This window comes from Pterocles gutturalis, unplaced genomic scaffold (assembly GCF_000699245.1).
Source record: "Pterocles gutturalis isolate BGI_N339 unplaced genomic scaffold, ASM69924v1 scaffold28242, whole genome shotgun sequence".
Taxonomy (NCBI): domain Eukaryota; kingdom Metazoa; phylum Chordata; class Aves; order Pterocliformes; family Pteroclidae; genus Pterocles; species Pterocles gutturalis.
Genome location: NW_010116274.1, coordinates 1,736 through 18,188, shown reverse-complemented (window position 1 = coordinate 18,188; position 16,453 = coordinate 1,736). Strand labels below are relative to the sequence as shown.

Below are 16,453 nucleotides of genomic sequence, written 5' to 3'. Positions count from 1 at the left end.
GGTATCTCCCTGGTGCCTTTCCCTCTGGCTTGCCATTACTTCACCAGTCAGTCTCCCGCTCACATTCCCTGAAGGCCCTGTCTCTCCACCTCATCCTTCAGCTCGGCCACCGTGGTGAGCAGATCTTCCACTGTCTTGCACCTCACACAAGTGGAATGTCCACCGCCCCCACCCTCCCCTGGCAGCAGCAGGCTCTGGCACTCACTGCAGCCACAGTTCGGAACAGGCCCTCTGTTTGGGTCGCCAGAGTCTTTCTGGGGCAAGCTCTCTGCCTGGTGGAGACCATGGCAAAAACAGTGGTCACAGACTACCAACAGATACGTAGGACTCACAAGCGAGGAGGGGCAGAATTCCTGTGCCCTGCCACACAGGCTCCCTCACCCACCGCTGCAGCACCCTGGTCTTTAGTTCTTCCCTCCTTCTCAGAGGAACCCTGCCTGCTCGCTCTGCTCCTAAGGCTGCCTTGTGAGCCTGCTGCACCTGGCAAAACTTCAGTGTCCTACTACATAAGCCACCCCCTCTGCTGCTGCAGCCTGTTGCAGGTGGTACCTCCACACTGCGTGCTCGCTGAGAGCGCTCCGCAGAGAGTTCTATGCCCTCCCGACACAAATTTAAGGCCTGGGGGGGTGGGGTGGGGAGGTAGTCGCGGTTGTCCTGGCAACGCCGGTGCCACTTCAGCCTCTCACGGGAGAGCTGGTGGTGGGATTCGGGTTACATTGCTGTTTGGGTGTTTTCGTGTCAAAGGAATATCCCAAAAAATCCCCCTGTACCTCTTGATCAGTCAAATATGACTAAACTTTACATAATTGGTTTTTTCTTTTTTTTTTTTTTTTTTTTCCTTTTCCTTTAGTGAGTCTTTCCCCTTAATTTACCTTTTTTCAAAATGAACCAGTGCAGGACATAGGTTTTTTAATAAAGATGACAACATAGCCTTTTTTTAGGCACAGAATAGAGCATCCCAGGTGAAGAGGAATGACCATCTTGGTGAGCATGAGCTGTATTCTGGAAGATATCCACAAGATCCAATGCGTAGCTCTTGCTTTCAGTATGTCTGCAGATATTTTTCTGTGTTTAAAAGGACAAGACTTAATTTCAAAAATCCCACTGATAAAGCTGGTTTATTTCATTCCCAGAACTTTCTGAGAGGCTAATAGTTAGAACTATAGTAGAAGAAGAATCCAGCTTTTGATATATGTGAACTTTTTTTCCTGTGAACAACGTGACCTTTTTAGCTCCTTTTGATGTCAAGAGAAATTTTTGGTTGTGCAGGCCTTCGAGTTTTGTTAATAAAACATTTTATAATTTTCTCTGCTAATGAAATGGTGTCATCCCATCTGTTTTCTTTTCTTTTGTTTAGAAAGTAAGCAAACATCTTCTCTTATTTATGTGCAGGTCTTATTAATTACTTCATAATGTGATATTAAGTGGCCTATACAGTATGTAGTGAATGTCTTGGTAAGATGATATTTTGCTGCTGTGTGCTGACAGTAAATCTCTTGCTGGGAAGTTAGAAGTGGCCAATGTGGTTTCTTGATCAGAAGGCTTTGGTTTTTAGATAATTGATGTGAAAATTAGCAAAGTTCTGTGGTACTTTACTTATTGTTTATATGGTAGAAGTGTTAATTAATGTACTGATTAAAGGCTGATTGCAATTTAGGTGCCATCAGCTGTATGATTTCTTTAGGTTTAAAGTCAGGTGTGCTCACTATCTAGAAGATCCTTTCCAGGTGCAATATTAAAAGTGTCAATGAATTGTTATGTTTGCAGAATTGTTTTTTCAACTGCATTTGAAATGTATTTATGTATGATGAAAATTGTCAGATTCTTTTAAATTCTAAATGCACACTTCATTAGTATGTCAAATGTTTTTAAGTTACATCTACCACAGTAGTATTAGTAGAGCCTTCTGTGTAGAGGAATGGTGTTGTTTCTTTTTGTCAGTTTCAGCATTTGCTGGTTGTCTGTACAACATAGATGGCATCACCACCTAGGCCATCCTCTTTTGTTGTTGTTGTTTCTACCTTATAGTAGCCTTAGAAAGTTAAGAAAAAGAACTACGTAAGTGAACACTTTGTTCTTATTACTACTTCTGTAAGCTCTGGGGGCAATTGCTGCTGGTGTGTTACATCCTTGAAAGTGAGGCATATCCTATGCCTGGGTTAAGGTCACTCAAAAGTCTGTCAGTCTGCAGATCACTGAATGACAAGGATGCAAGACCATGGCTTTGGCACTGGTTGTTGAGATGTTGGTTGCTTCTTCTGGTGGGCATTCCATTACTCAGCTGCTATCGTTGAGCTCACTGAAAGACATCTTCTTTTGTGGTATTTTTGGGAGAGGCCTGCTTGTTTATCTGTCTCTGCAGTCTCGTGGATTTTTTGTTGCTCTGGATCTCAACCTGGTAATCGCATTTTGCCTTATTATCTGTCCAGTTTAGTTAATCAAATTGTTTTAGGTATTCTGGTGTGGTGCTTGATCTGGCTTTCAATTTTGCTTGCTGCCCCAGTTCTGTATGCTTATTTTTCATATATTGTTTCTGCAGATGTTTTCTTTCCTGTCATTGGTCATGTACTAATTTGTTGTACATATAACAAAGGTATGTTCAGACTGGCTGTTTGTTTACATTTGCAGCCAGTCAGTGAAAATGTGGTCTGATTTGAGAACTACGGAGTCTTATGACTGGTAACATTTTTTGTCTGCCTCTTCCCTTGTTCATGAGGTACTGTGTTATTGCTCTTAGTGCTGCTTCTTGTGTATGACTGATGACATTTTAGAAGGCTTTGCAATATAGAATTACATTCTAAAGAGATGGGTTGCTCATTTCTTGCTTGGTTGGGAAAGCCATGATTTTTTACAGGCAATTGTTCAGATGACTACAAATGGACTGGACTGGATCTGGCTTCATTTCAGCCTCTTTCTGGTGACAGATTTTTGTCCTAGAGGTAAATAAGTAAACGATAATATCAGACTGGAGGCAGGTGGTTATAAATTCTAAGGGGGGAAAAAGGCAAACTGAAGGATTTACATGTTTATTTCCTTGAATTTATGGAAAGGATTTGTCGTATTAGTGAGTCAATAAAGTAAGCATTAGATCTTAGGCCATAAGAGTACAATGCAGTCTAAAACCACAAGCAAAGGCGTAATCCAGTGGATGTTGACATTTTTTTCGGTTATCAGACAGACTTCACAGATAAGACTATCAGAAGGAGAACATTACAGGCAGAATGAAGTGAGTTTAAAAAAAGCCTTAAGCATCCTCCATGTTTTCAGAATATTCATGGACTCTCTAGCCTGTATTATTTTGGCTCAAGAAGTAGATGTTATCCATGATGTATGGCCACAAACTGTTCTAATTTTCTCTGTAAGAGTTTTTAATTCTTATCTGTGATCATAGGCTGCATGAAAAATGTTTTTAATGATTTTCAACAATAATGGGGTTTCACTGTTGCTCCAAAGTTGAGTTAGAATTTTCCAAACTTAATTAAAACAATTTTCATTATTCCATATTTCATTATTATTTGTGGATGTTTGAAAAGGCAAGAGGAATCTCATTTTCAACGACACAGCCTCCTTATGGGCATGCACTCTTTTATCTGTTCATGACGCAACTGGTAACTTTCATACAGATGTCTAGACATATAATATGCAAATCAGGGCTTGTGAATGGTGATAGTTAAGTTTATGTGATGTACATCAACACATCATATTTTAAAAAAAGCAGAATTTTGTTTTATAATTCTGATTCAATTTCAGGTTTAATTTGAATGAAGCAGGTTTATAATACAAAACAGGTTAGAAATAGAAAGAAGTAGCTGAAAGAAATGTGTCTTGATCACTTGAGTATTGGTTTTGAACTCAGTGCATTGTGCAGGTTTGCAGAGATTCTCTCTATGCCTGCCTTGATGCATCTGCATAAGTGTGGAGCACTGATCTGCTGAGGGAGAGCGGCTGACTGTTGGCTGGTGGTGTTCTTACTTTGCTCTTTCAGTGTAACTAGGTGAAGACCGATGACTAGATAACTGTATTCTGAAGTCTAAAGAAAGTACTTTTTTCACTTTAAAAGTGGAGACGTTTAATGGAGGCATACCTTCAGCCGTATACTTGGTATCCAGACTGAAACCCTTTCACTTTACTCATTTATGTAGTTCTCTGAAAATGTTAGTTTTTCAGGATCACATTTCTCATGTTGCAATATTTGACAGGTCTTCATTATTTTCAGTATTTCCTGGACACACATAAAATTCCCCATGAAAAAAGACACAGGAATTGCAAGTGCATTACATGCACTTAGTGAATAAGAAGCCATTTGTTAGAGGTTTGCATAAGCTAGTTTAGGCCTCATTACAGAGGCCGTTTAGCTCTGGGTTTACCTGTTAAGCTTGTGGCTGCTGTAGTCAGCGCAACTGCACTGAATGTATTTGGTTTTCTTTTAAAAGTTGTTGTGTATAAACTGAAGCTTAAATACCAGTTAAGAACAATTTCTCCAGATGTAATTTAATTTCCTTAACCATTCTGGCAATTTGAGAGAAAACATGGCTGGGTACCTTCAGGAGACTGTTAGCGAGGGAAGTGTTGATCAGGATGATAGCCTCTATAGAAACATATAATCTATGAATTCTTGCAGACAAACTGTTGATATTAAAACCTGAGATGAGGTCAATTAATTGATTCAGGTGCTGCAAGATCCTTTGTTATTCAGCACCTTTCTACTAGAACCCAGGTCAGGCCTAAGGACCTTAAGAGAAAGGTCCTGGGCAGAAGTTAAGGTGCTGATGTAAACCTTGGAAACATTGAGCCCTTTGTCTGGTTTGAAATGTCATCTGCAGCCTTCAAAGCTTCTGTACAAATTGGCTGCAGAAGATGGCTCACTGTCCAACTGAATTTGTTCTGGTGCATGGCTGTTGGTGGTTTTTGTCTATATGCCATTCATTATGGCCTTTGAAGCCCTGGATGGGATGACAGTTCTGCAGAGGTAGCGTTTATTGCTGTAATTGTGAAGATGAGTTAGCAAGTTTTGTGGTCTTTGCTGTGGCACATGGTGGCTCTACTTACAGGAGCTGACTTCTAGTGGTAATGTCAGCTAAGCAGGGAGTGATGGAGTGTTTACAGGCGAAGTAAGGGTGTATTGGCTCTGGGGAAGCATGCTTGAAAGACTCATCATCTTCCGGTAGAGGCTGTACTTGTTTAATTATTTTCTCTAAAGGTTCCCAGCTGAATGTGACAATCAAGCGTGTCATGATTGGAGACACAGATTTCTTTTAGTATTCTAAAATATTTGGGTGGTTCAGTGAGCTGGCACATCACTCATTCTGCTTCCCAAAAGAAAGACCTTCCTCCATAGACTAGTGAGGTGGGTGTTTTGAGTGTCAGATCTGGTGTGTTAAGAAAATGAGAGTTGGACTTCTTAGAAGGTATGCTGAAGCAGCAAGCACATCCAGCAAGAAGAGCTTGTTCACAGTATGCATATGCCTTCCAACTCCTCGTTGGGAAATGCTGAAGGCATGGGAGAGTCCTAAACTCTGGTCTGAATGGCTCTTCTCAGGGCTTTGGAAAGGAGACTCTACATTTGGACTCAATCTCTCCCAACGGTATGAATTTGTGCTTTTCCTTTCAAAAGGATTTAATAAGAGCAGCTCCCCCCCCTTTTTTTTTTTTAAGATTTAAAAAAAAAAGATAGTGGCTAGAGGAGAAGATTTTGTCATCCTTCTCTGGATTCAGGTTCAGTTCAAGAATCTAACGTACAACTTTTGGGATAACGTCCTCACCACCAACCTGTAGAGTGTTTGAGACTATTCTAGGTTAACCCTGTCAGATGTGTGCAAAATACCATGGTCATTGTGCAAAACACCCATCAAGATTTGCTGTGCCATGTGGTGAGGGTATCTCTATTCAGTGATTACTCAGTGCTCTGTTCAATGACTGTATATTCTCCTAAAGAGCTGAAAAGGTTTTGATCTGGGACGGTTTCTTTAATTTATATCAACACTCATTGGGCAGAATATGGAAGTATACTGGGGGAAAGGATCATAGTTCAGGATTCCTTTTCCTCTTTCCCCCTTATACCTTTCAGATTAGTGCCTTTACTTTTAATTTTAAACCAAGGGAAATGTCAAGTTTTGTTGTACATAGTGACATAGTTACAGTGGAGAACTGGAGAATAGTGCCTGTTGGCTAGAGCAGTGAAATAAGAAGTTGCGGGCTTCTCTTACCTATAGCTGGAGAGGAAAGTGATCTTTGGGCTCCAGAAAAAAGAAGATATATGAAAGATGAAAATTTTTTAAATGTTCCTCATTTCTGTTAATCCTGTGTTTTATTCGCCTAACATATTGTTTTTTATTTTCATTGAATGTGGTTGTGGTTGTAATCTTGGAATAACTTCTGTGAGATTATTTCTATGTCTTGAGCATTTTGCTTTTGTGGTTGTGATATGACAGGAAATGGAAACAAGGATTTATATTTCTTTAATGCAAGTTTTTAATGTAAACTTTTGGGGTATCCTGTTTATAGGACTCTAAAGATGCAGCCAGGGTGATTTTTGGCCTGGTTGTTCTGCAGACTTCAGTGAAAACATGCCCGCTAACCTCATGGCTGAAATTTGGCTTGGGTCTTGTTGGCTGTAGACAGTTACTAAGTGAAACACAGGAGATGTATCACATATCCAACAGCTTCTACCTTTATAGCTAGAATTACTAGGAAGTCTTTTGCTTTGTTTCTTAAACCCATAAAAGCCCCTAAGAAAAGACCTTTGGAATTTGTAAACATTAAACTCATTTTTGTAGAGATTGAAAAGCTTTGGATAGATTATTGAGAATAAGGGGGACTTGAGAAAATGAAATAAAACTGAGTGGTCTTAAGAATGTTGTTCAGAAACTCTCTTTTCTTTGTCCCATTGGAACAGGAGAGCACTCGATGAATTCGAACATCACAAGACAAATTTCAGAACTGGTAGAAGGGAATGGCTCTTGTATGTGGCCTGGACAGTACGCCTGTGAAACTCATTGCTGCAGAAAGCTATTAAGGCCAAGATTATAGCAAACTTAAAAAAGAAATGGGATACTAGCAGGGCTATTGCTGATATCCAGAATTATAACAATGCTATCAAAGTTTGAAAGAGATATTGTGTTTCAAGCTTTGGGGCACAGGGTAATCTATGTCTGAGAGAGATCAAAATGAGGCTTGTGGAAAGGTGATGTCGTGTCTACCTTGCATGGGTTTTTTGCTACAGTCTAAATTTACTATGCTGGCAGTGTACAAAAGTGTTTGAACCTGTTGTCTGATTGCTTGTATCAGTTACTGGATATAAAGTCCTTTAAAATGTACATCTGTATCAACAGAAGCGACAGTCCTTTAAAACACTGTATTTAACCAAATTGATTCAGGAGTAAATGCAGCATGGTTGGACATCTTTGTAATTGTGTAGGTGTCAGAATGCTACTGGCTTGTATAAATGGTTTCACACTACACTGAACATTCTCACTGAGCATACGTGGGTGTTATGGTGCATTGTGGTTTTTAAAATATAGTTATTTTTCAGTACAGGTTTTGCTGCTTAGTCTCACTGCTTTATTGGTAACTCCAGTGTATCACATTTTTCTGGATATGAGGTCTTATGCTACTGTCTGCCCTTCCAAACAGAGCCATTTCTCAACTAGTGTGTATTCTACTGTGGAGCAGTCTGAGTGCCACTGGAGATAAAAGCCAAAATGACCTTGCAGTTAAAGTTCACTAACTTAAGATATCCAACCAGAAAAAAAAAAGAATTCCAAGGCAATTCTTGTATGTGTTTTCCACCCACCTCTTATGACTAGAAAAGGGAGTGAAAGAAAACACAGACAATAATGTGATTATCCTATCCTATCCTATCCTATCCTATCCTATCCTATCCTACTTACATGTTTTTGATGCAATGTTTTCTGCTGGATCTTGCAACTGGTTTCTAGTGTAACTTTAGGAATCTAGGGAATAATAAGCACTATTATTTTATAACCTTATGGCAGGATACAGGCACAATGCAGCTGTTTCCCTCAGAGATGTAACATCAACATGACATACAGACTTTTGCAAATAAATAGAACTAGCTCTAATTCTGGGTGGGAAGCAGAACCAGTACCAGAGGAATTAAACTTCAGTTGCCTGTCTTGTAAATAAAGACACTGCAGGAAGGAGTTGTCTCATAACTTAGCAGTTATTAAAGGAGAGCTCTAAGGGACCAAAGTTGTTTTTATTTTGCTTACGTGAGAGGTTTCATGTGAAATGATGTGTTGGTAGGAACTGTGCAGGCTAATCTGCCATGTAGACCTTGTCCAAAGTGCTAGGGCCAGGAAGAAATGTGGAACTTTAATCTCTTCACACGTTCAGGTCTGGCAAAAGTAGTTGGAATGGTTTTCAGAGGTGGTGTGGAAGTGTAAATTTATAAAGTAAATTACCCCATTACTTCTCTCCTTGTTCTCTAACCAGCATAATTAATATCCAAATGTTCCCTAAGATTAGTTTTATTTCCTGCCCAGCTAGTTGACAGACACTGCTGAGATTTGAATTCACAGCAGGCAAGAGCAGATGGCTACCTTGCTAACAGATTACTGCAGCAAGGCGTACAAACTCTCCAGCTCTCTCTCAATAAACTTCAATGTGTGATTTATAAAGTGAACATAATAGAAGAAATCCATGATGCCTGTAACGGGAATCATATTACAGAACTACCTAAAGCACTGGGAGAATTTCCTAAGCAGTTATTGTATACTAGCACTGATCTTCAAACGTCATTAAGCAAGAAAGCATTGCATGGAAAACTGTTTGTCTTCTCTTTGGCATTACTTCCTCTCATTTAATTTTTATTGGACTAATTAAACTTAATTAAATTGGAGATTTCCAATATATATAGCTTCTATTGAAGTTCTAGCAAACACATTAAAATGTTCACACTGATTTGTTGGTTAATTGTTTGTATGGGACTTTTTTACCTAAGCAAAAAAGTCTCTGCTAAGCTGCTGTGCCTGCAAGTCCATGGTGAAACTATTGTACTCTGAACTGAAAAAACAAAACATGAAAAAAAAAAAAGAGAACTGTTTTTTCAGAAAAGAAAAGTCATTGCAGGATCATGCATACATATCTGGCACAACAGACAAACTTGACTGTTTGAGATGATAAATTGCAAGTAAAACTTGCCTGGAACAGTTGATGAGCAATTCTTCATAAAGGAGACCAAGGTTTTTTACAGAGTCTAGCAGTTCCAAATGATGGCACAATATCTTTTAAGAAAAATATGCTATTTCTAGCGCTTTGTATAATTATTTGCTATGAAAATAAAGACAAAATGTGAGGTCCTCTGTGCCTGAAGTCTAATGATATTGCTGGCATTATTTTTGAAGAGGATCAATCTATAATTCCTTATGTTTTTGTAAGCATTAAGCATATATTTAATCTTGGGAAGCTCCCTTTGCTTTGGGTGCTGAAGAATGAGATACAGAGTGATTTATAGCTCTGTGGATGGAGGAGGACTCCTGATTTCCAAAATCTGGGCTTGTTTTCTGGTGAGTGGTTCCATCTCAGTGCTTTTCTGCTTTCCTGAGGGCAATAGCGAAGTCTGCTGAGGTGCTGTGGATAGCAGCTCTGTGCAATAGCTAACACTCTCTTCTGTCCTTTCTGTCCATTCATTTGATCTGTTTATTGCTCTGTTTCCTCTGTGTACTTGCATCTAGGTTTTGCCCTGCTCTCTGTGATCTGTGTCTCTATATGAGAGGGAGGGCTGCAATCTCTTGTGTGATACTGGGAGATGATGGGATTTTTCTGGTAGTGTGGTGGAAAACAGTGGGAATACCACAATGGCAGTTCGTGGAAAAGAGAAGTTTCGTTGTAGCTGTTAAAAAGAGACAGATTAAATTTCCTGTTTTAAAGAATAAGGGGAGGCTCTTTTTTCATTTTGAAGTTAAAAACTGAGGTTAGGATAACTTCTGTTTGCCCACCTGAAACATTTCCCTATATTATAAACTTAATGTATTTCCACATGCATGAATGTTTTCTTAGGATATGAGGTGGAGGAGGCACAGAAAAATGTTATATAGCAGCTTAAAGATTTTAGTTTTATGTTTCCAAAGATGCTGTTTGTACTCCCTGACTAAATAGTAACTGACCACAGTTACATATCTGATCTAGTGGTGTTTTGTGCTTGCGTTTATACAGCTTGCTTAGAATTGAGTGGTGTCTATTTCTGTCAAATACAAATGTGTGTGTGGGGTTTTTTTTTTTGTTATTGTTTCTATCTTAGACTTGCCCTCAGCGAGCCTAAGCAATTACAACATCACCGTGGTGGAAGGAAAGAGCGTCACGTTGTACTGTGATACTACTGGCGGGCCACCCCCTAATGTGTCCTGGGTGCTCACTAATCTTGTTTCAAACCATGAGGTAAGTTTCATATTCAAATATGTGACAATTTAGAGACAGGAGATACCTGCTGAAGGATGGAATGAAGGTTCATGTCCAGCTTTAGTTAACTTATTACTGAAAAGATTAAATACAAAATTAATGTTGAGATTGCATTTATTTTCCAGTTACTTTCAGTCCGGGGTGACTGCCACAGTGCTTCTGGAGAATGGCAGGCATTCTCTCCTTGTGACTCTGATTTGCACTCTGAGTTTTGGATGTTCAGTTGTAAATCAGAGTAATGTAATTTTTTGGAAGTGATGTGGTGATTCGGGATACTGAAACACAAGGGTTTTCTTATTATCACTGATACCTGCATGCAGAGAATAAATCTCATCTACCCTAATCATGAAAAAAAGCTTTGTGTCTCTATTTTTGTTATGCTTTCATGTCCAAAAGCTTGGAATTTGGTTGTAAATATAATTTTGTGGCTTGTTTAATTTTCCTTCAACAAACAAAGCAACAACAGGAAGCCTTGGAAATTGAAGTGAAAGTTTTACTAAAAAGAATGTCCATTTTTTTCCCTTTTTTTTTTTTTTTTTCCTAAATGCAGTATGAAGGTGTTTCCTCAATAAAATCATCTAGGCAGGGAGAATTCTCTTTTCTAAGATTCTGTGTCCCTACCTTAGACTGTGTGTACATACTGGAGATAGCATGATTAAGTTTTTTCTCATGAAGTGTTGATAAGGAGAAGCATAGAAGCAGATCTTCAACACAGAGCAGTTGACTTCTTAAATTGCCATTATTTACCCAGTGGGCAAGACCCTCTGTTACTTGCAATTTTATGGCATTGGCTTTCCAACATTTGTGATGGTGCAGACTGTCTAAAGCTTCCTGGTCCATACAAAGCACAGGATGTGTACTTCCAAAACTGTTCCTGCAGTGCGGAAGAGACAGGACCGCTGAGGTCTTGTAATTGTTGTACTTTCTTCCTTGAAGGTCATTGTATTGGGCCCATATACAACTTGACTAGCCTGTCTTTCAGCTCTTGTAAGTAAGAGCTCTGCAGAACTCTAGTTTTATTTTTAAAATTTCCTCTAATTCGTAAAACTACCCAAAGGCATCAGTTGTCATCCAGAGCAAGACAACCTGTGCCAAGTTGTGCTTGCTCTTTTTTTTTTTTTCCTTTTTTTAGGTTATGAGCCAAACCAAATGTGGGATGCTGTTCAAAAAGTGAGATCACCTAATTTTTGAACCCTCCTATCTTTGAAATGCCATGGTCAGTTTGCTTCAAGGTTTCCAGAAATATTCTGTCCTGGCATAACTTCATTTTGAGATTTCAGAGGGCTCATAATATAGGCTAGCGACAACCTTAGTTGTGGAGCACAGTAGTCTCTTCGGTAGCAGAAGAGTAGGTGCCTTTTAAACCTCATTTGCCATTCACAACAATCCTTCCCTTTTCTGTGAGTGGTGTTTTGTTTTTCTTTCTCTCACTTCCGTATCTCAGTTTCTACATCCCTTTTCTTCACCTCGTGCTGCTTTTTGCCTGTTTTCTCTCCTGTTTTAAAAAGAGAGTTGTTAACAAAAGTTAAAACTAAATTCTAGTCCTGCAAAGCTAACCGTATGCTCTTGGTTTCTGTGCTGATGTATAATGTTTTGGATGCTGGTTAGATTTTTCTCGCTCTAGATTTCAGCCCTGAGCCTGCAATTGAGCCCCTATAAATCCAGCTTTGAGCACTTCTCACCGGCTAAGAGTTGTGCATGGAGCAAGGTGTAATGGGGTGTTTGCCTTTCCACTCAGCTCCCATAGTGTCACGCTGAAGTCAAAGGGACATTTGACTCAAGTGGAGTTAGGGTGTCATCTCGAGCTTCAAAATTCTGGTCCTACAGGACTGTATGCAGGAGTGTTCCTGCATGTCTTCATTGACTGCCACTGCAACTCACTGTGGTTTTACAGATGCAGTATGGTATTTGTGTTCTGTGCAGCACTGAAGTGTGTGTATGTGTACACAAAGAAAAGCAGTTTTTAAAAATTATCCTAATTATTGTTTATTTTCTGAATGTGGTTTTTTCCTATCCTTATTTAGGAAAATAGTTTTGCATTTTATGAAAATTCAAGTATGGAAATAGTAATTATTTGGAGATCATATGAAGGACCTGATTTAAGAGAAAAAAGAGTCTTTAAGAACTAGCTTTGCTATCTTTAATTTTTTTTTTGTAATTAAGCTCTTTTTGCTTTATTCAATGTTGCATAGCTGCGTATTCAATATGGCATTTAAGGCTGTAAATGGGCACTGAGCTTTCTAAGAATCATAAGAATCAATATTTCCAAGAATCATAATTCTTACCTTGATTAACCTGTGCTTAAACACATATAACAGTACTTGGGCAGTTGCTTAGGTAGTAGAAGGTATATAATTTCTCATGGAAAGTTACATGAGAAGAAGGAGCTTTGAAGAGAAATTTGACTAAGGAGGAGGGAGAAGACACATTGTTGTCAATGTACAGTAGTGCTCAGAAAGCAGCAGTGGAAGAGATGTCAAGCGCAAGTGTAGAGCAAATAGAAAAAAGGAAGAGCAAAGCAAGGATTGAACAGAATGTAGGAGGGAAGAAAAAGTTCAAGGGAGCAGAGACAGACCATAGAAATCAGTCATGAAGTAGAAGACGGGTGAGCAAGGGTAAGGCTGTTTGTGTAGAGGGTAAGAAGTGTTTTAAAAAAAGCAGAAACTTAAAGTAACAGGACAGAAAAATGCTTGAGTACAGTGTTTGTTGCAGGACTTCTAGAGCTTTGAATCCACTGCTATTGACAGTTAATTGGTTATGTAGATGTTTTGTGGCTGTTTGGTAAGACATTAAAGTAAGGCTTTGATTAATTGTGGGCCAATGCAGCTAAAAAGAAGGGAAAATGAAGAATGCCGTTCATCCGTGTCTAATGATTCCCTGTCTCTCCCTTGTTCTGTATGCTGCAGTTTACACATACATGTTTTTCTGATCGCTTGTAGAGTGACACAAGTAAGAACCCTGCCTCACTGACCATAAAGAACGTTTCATCCATGGACAGTGGACTGTGGATTTCCTGTGTAGCAGAGAACATTGTGGGAGAGGACCAAGCCTCTGCCGAGCTCACGGTATTCTGTACGTATGCAGGCCTCCATACAGCTCCCAAGGCCAAACTGCATTGACAGCAACTATTTTGGGCGTAAATATTTTCTGAGCACACAGGTTGTTGAAACAAAAACCCTTAAGGCATGTGAGCTATCTGCTGCAGTTAATGCTAGGAGAAACACAACCAGCAGTTGTATTTATCTTTTTCAGCCCTATGTTCTGCAAAAAGTGTATTTCTAAATGCTTTATCTTCCAGTTAGAACGGTCTGTAAGTAAAGGTCTGAAACCCAGAATTCTCAATGGTACTGTCAGTATGGGAAGGTTCGTAATGGTGTGCATGTACATAGGCACTGTCTTAGGAATTAAGAAGTGTGAATGCATCAAAAGGCTCATAGAATTACATAAGAGACTACAAATGTTTAAGTTCTTATTGTTTAAAGCAACAACTGCTTTGCTCAAAAAATAACATGCTTGTAACGTGCGTACTGCCTGGTGTAAATTTATTTGTCATAGTTTTGAATAATATACTTATTTGTCCATCCCAAGAAAAGGGGAAGGAACATGTAGTGTAGAGGCACTCGCTTCTTAGATCTAACTCCAGCCTGAATTAGTTTTATGTGAACTAGACAGCATGTTTCCACAAGTTGCAACTCCCTGTTTCATTGAAGATGTGAATGGAACGCTTTGTATATGGTAAACTTTGTTCAGCATGGACTCATGGCAGAGTAAACTAGAAAGATTACTGTAGATGTAGGTTTGTAGGTTGAAATTGGATATGTAATAGCTATGGGAAGGGACATACACTAGAAATGTTTGAACACTCTAATTGAGATTCTGAGCTTGGCACTGTTATGAGTGATAAAAGGGAGCATAACTAGATGAAATTGGATGCAGTTAAGGATAAATATCAAGGAAAATTTCCCAATAGTGAAATAATGGGCAAGGTGTTGGAATAATCTTCTGAGGGAAGCAGAACAAGAATGTAGACTTGAGGCATTTATCAAGTTTGAACAAAGAATGAGACAATGTATAGTAGAAAATCATCTTTCCCTGACAAATGAACCCAGGGAATTAAGTCATCTGTTCTGGCTATGCTTCTGTGAAGAAAATAATCTGAAAATTTGGATTCCTAGCTGAATATATTTCCAGTACTACTTGCTTTTGGCTAACTTTTAAGTATTTTCAACACTGTTGTGTTCCTTCAGCACTCCTCTTCACCATTTTTTCAGCAGAATAAATTGTCTCTCTCCCCCTTCTCAGTATCTCAGTGATTCTGTATCTGAACTTTCCACACCTTTAAGCATTTAAGTGATTTAACAGGTGTTCAGTCTTTGTCTGAAAATGGTTTGTTTTGTTTCTTTGTAAAGAATGGCTTAATTTCAGTTGTGAGCATAGTACCGTAGGCAGAGCAGGTAGGCTCCTGTGTGAGTATCCTCCAAATAGGTATCATTCTTACTAATAACATACTTTTGTACTGATGAATGAAAATACTTCCCTGATAACTTTGGGGGACAGGGAGTGAAGGGAGGAAAGACATGTGTAGAATATTCTGATGTTCTTCACTCTTTTTTCCAATATAGTTGCACCAAATATCACATTTATTGAATCTCCAACCCCGGACCACCACTGGTGTATTCCATTCACTGTGAAAGGGAACCCTAAGCCCACATTGCAGTGGTTCTATGAAGGGGCTATACTGAATGAGTCTGAATACATCTGTACTAAAATACATGTTATCAATCAAAGTGAATACCATGGCTGCCTTCAGCTGGACAATCCTACCCACCTGAATAATGGTGCTTATACCTTACTGGCAAAGAATGAGTATGGAGAGGATGAAAAACGGGTTGATGCTCATTTCATGTCAGTGCCTGGAGATGGTGAGTAAAATTTTTTTTTTTTTGTGTTAGCAATTGCAAATTGATGAGACTGTGGAAGTAGTGCTTCTGGACAGTTTAACTATTTTGGAGGAAGCTTTTTGAATGGTGGTTTTTTTTTCCTCTCTCTGAATTAATATCTTCATGTTTCAGTGTAAAATAATGGGTTTTTTGAGCACTTTTTTCTTGTTTATTACTTCTCAATGAAGGTCATGCTGGTGCTCTGTAAGTCCTTTGACCATCTTCAGTGCCAGCTAAGGCTCATAAAAGGTTGCTGTTTCTTTAGTGTTTTCTCAAGCCTCAGTTCTGATCTTGGAAAGCACTGAGTGCCAATTCAGCCACTCTGTAAGTTTTAACATTGCATATGGATGCAACTAGGCGGTGTATCCAAGGTCACGGGGCGTGCCTATGTAGCGTCCAGTGCCTTGTTGCAAAATCGATAGTGCGGTCCAGTGAGTTGATGATAATATGTTGTTTAGGACACCAGAGGGAGCTGGAGAGAAAACAACGAACCCAGAGGCAGAATGGACAAGGTCCCAGATCCTCACAGGCGTTTCCATGTCCAATTCCCATTTGTTTCGGTGGAGGTTAGGCACCTACATGCCTAGGAATATCCATGCTCAAGATGGTTGCTGTTAATATGCATCTTCAGTAGCTCTAAATGCTCCACCTCAGCCCTTCTAAATGCTGTGTGAGCAAGCTCCAGGTGGACTAATTGAACTGCAGGGCCTACTGTAAGTGATTGATGTTCACAGTGGTTTGATCTTTTCCCACATCTTCAAAACCATATGTGAAGTGACTGTAAGAGTAAGAAGGCATACATGTAAGCTTATTGCTGTATGTGGAAAAAACTCTTGAGTAGACCTTGCACAGCTGGAGTGGAAATACAGGCACATTTTTGTGCAAATAGTTACACAGTCATATCTGAAAATATGAGCATGTGTGTACCTTTGACTTTTTAGCATGGGATATAAATAGCCGCCTTCTTTTATGAAATAGCAATGTGCAATGCTAATGTTACCTGGCAGAAAAAAAATGAATATTTAAATTCTCTCTCCTACATTGCAGGCTACAGACAGTAAAAGTATGGTCTGCTTTTAGTGTTTTTCCCTATC

The 16,453-nt window shown here is 39.2% G+C and overlaps 1 protein-coding gene across 1 annotated transcript; it reads left to right on the top strand.

Moving 5' to 3' along the window:
* Nucleotides 1-10,261: 10,261 nt before the first annotated feature.
* Nucleotides 10,262-15,341, top strand: LOC104463228 (BDNF/NT-3 growth factors receptor-like; the record flags this gene model as incomplete). Its single annotated transcript, XM_010075463.1, has 3 exons — nucleotides 10,262-10,398; nucleotides 13,359-13,491; nucleotides 15,042-15,341. Coding segments are annotated over 3 exons (570 nt in total), but the record flags the coding sequence as incomplete, so codon positions are not given.
* Nucleotides 15,342-16,453: the final 1,112 nt, after the last annotated feature.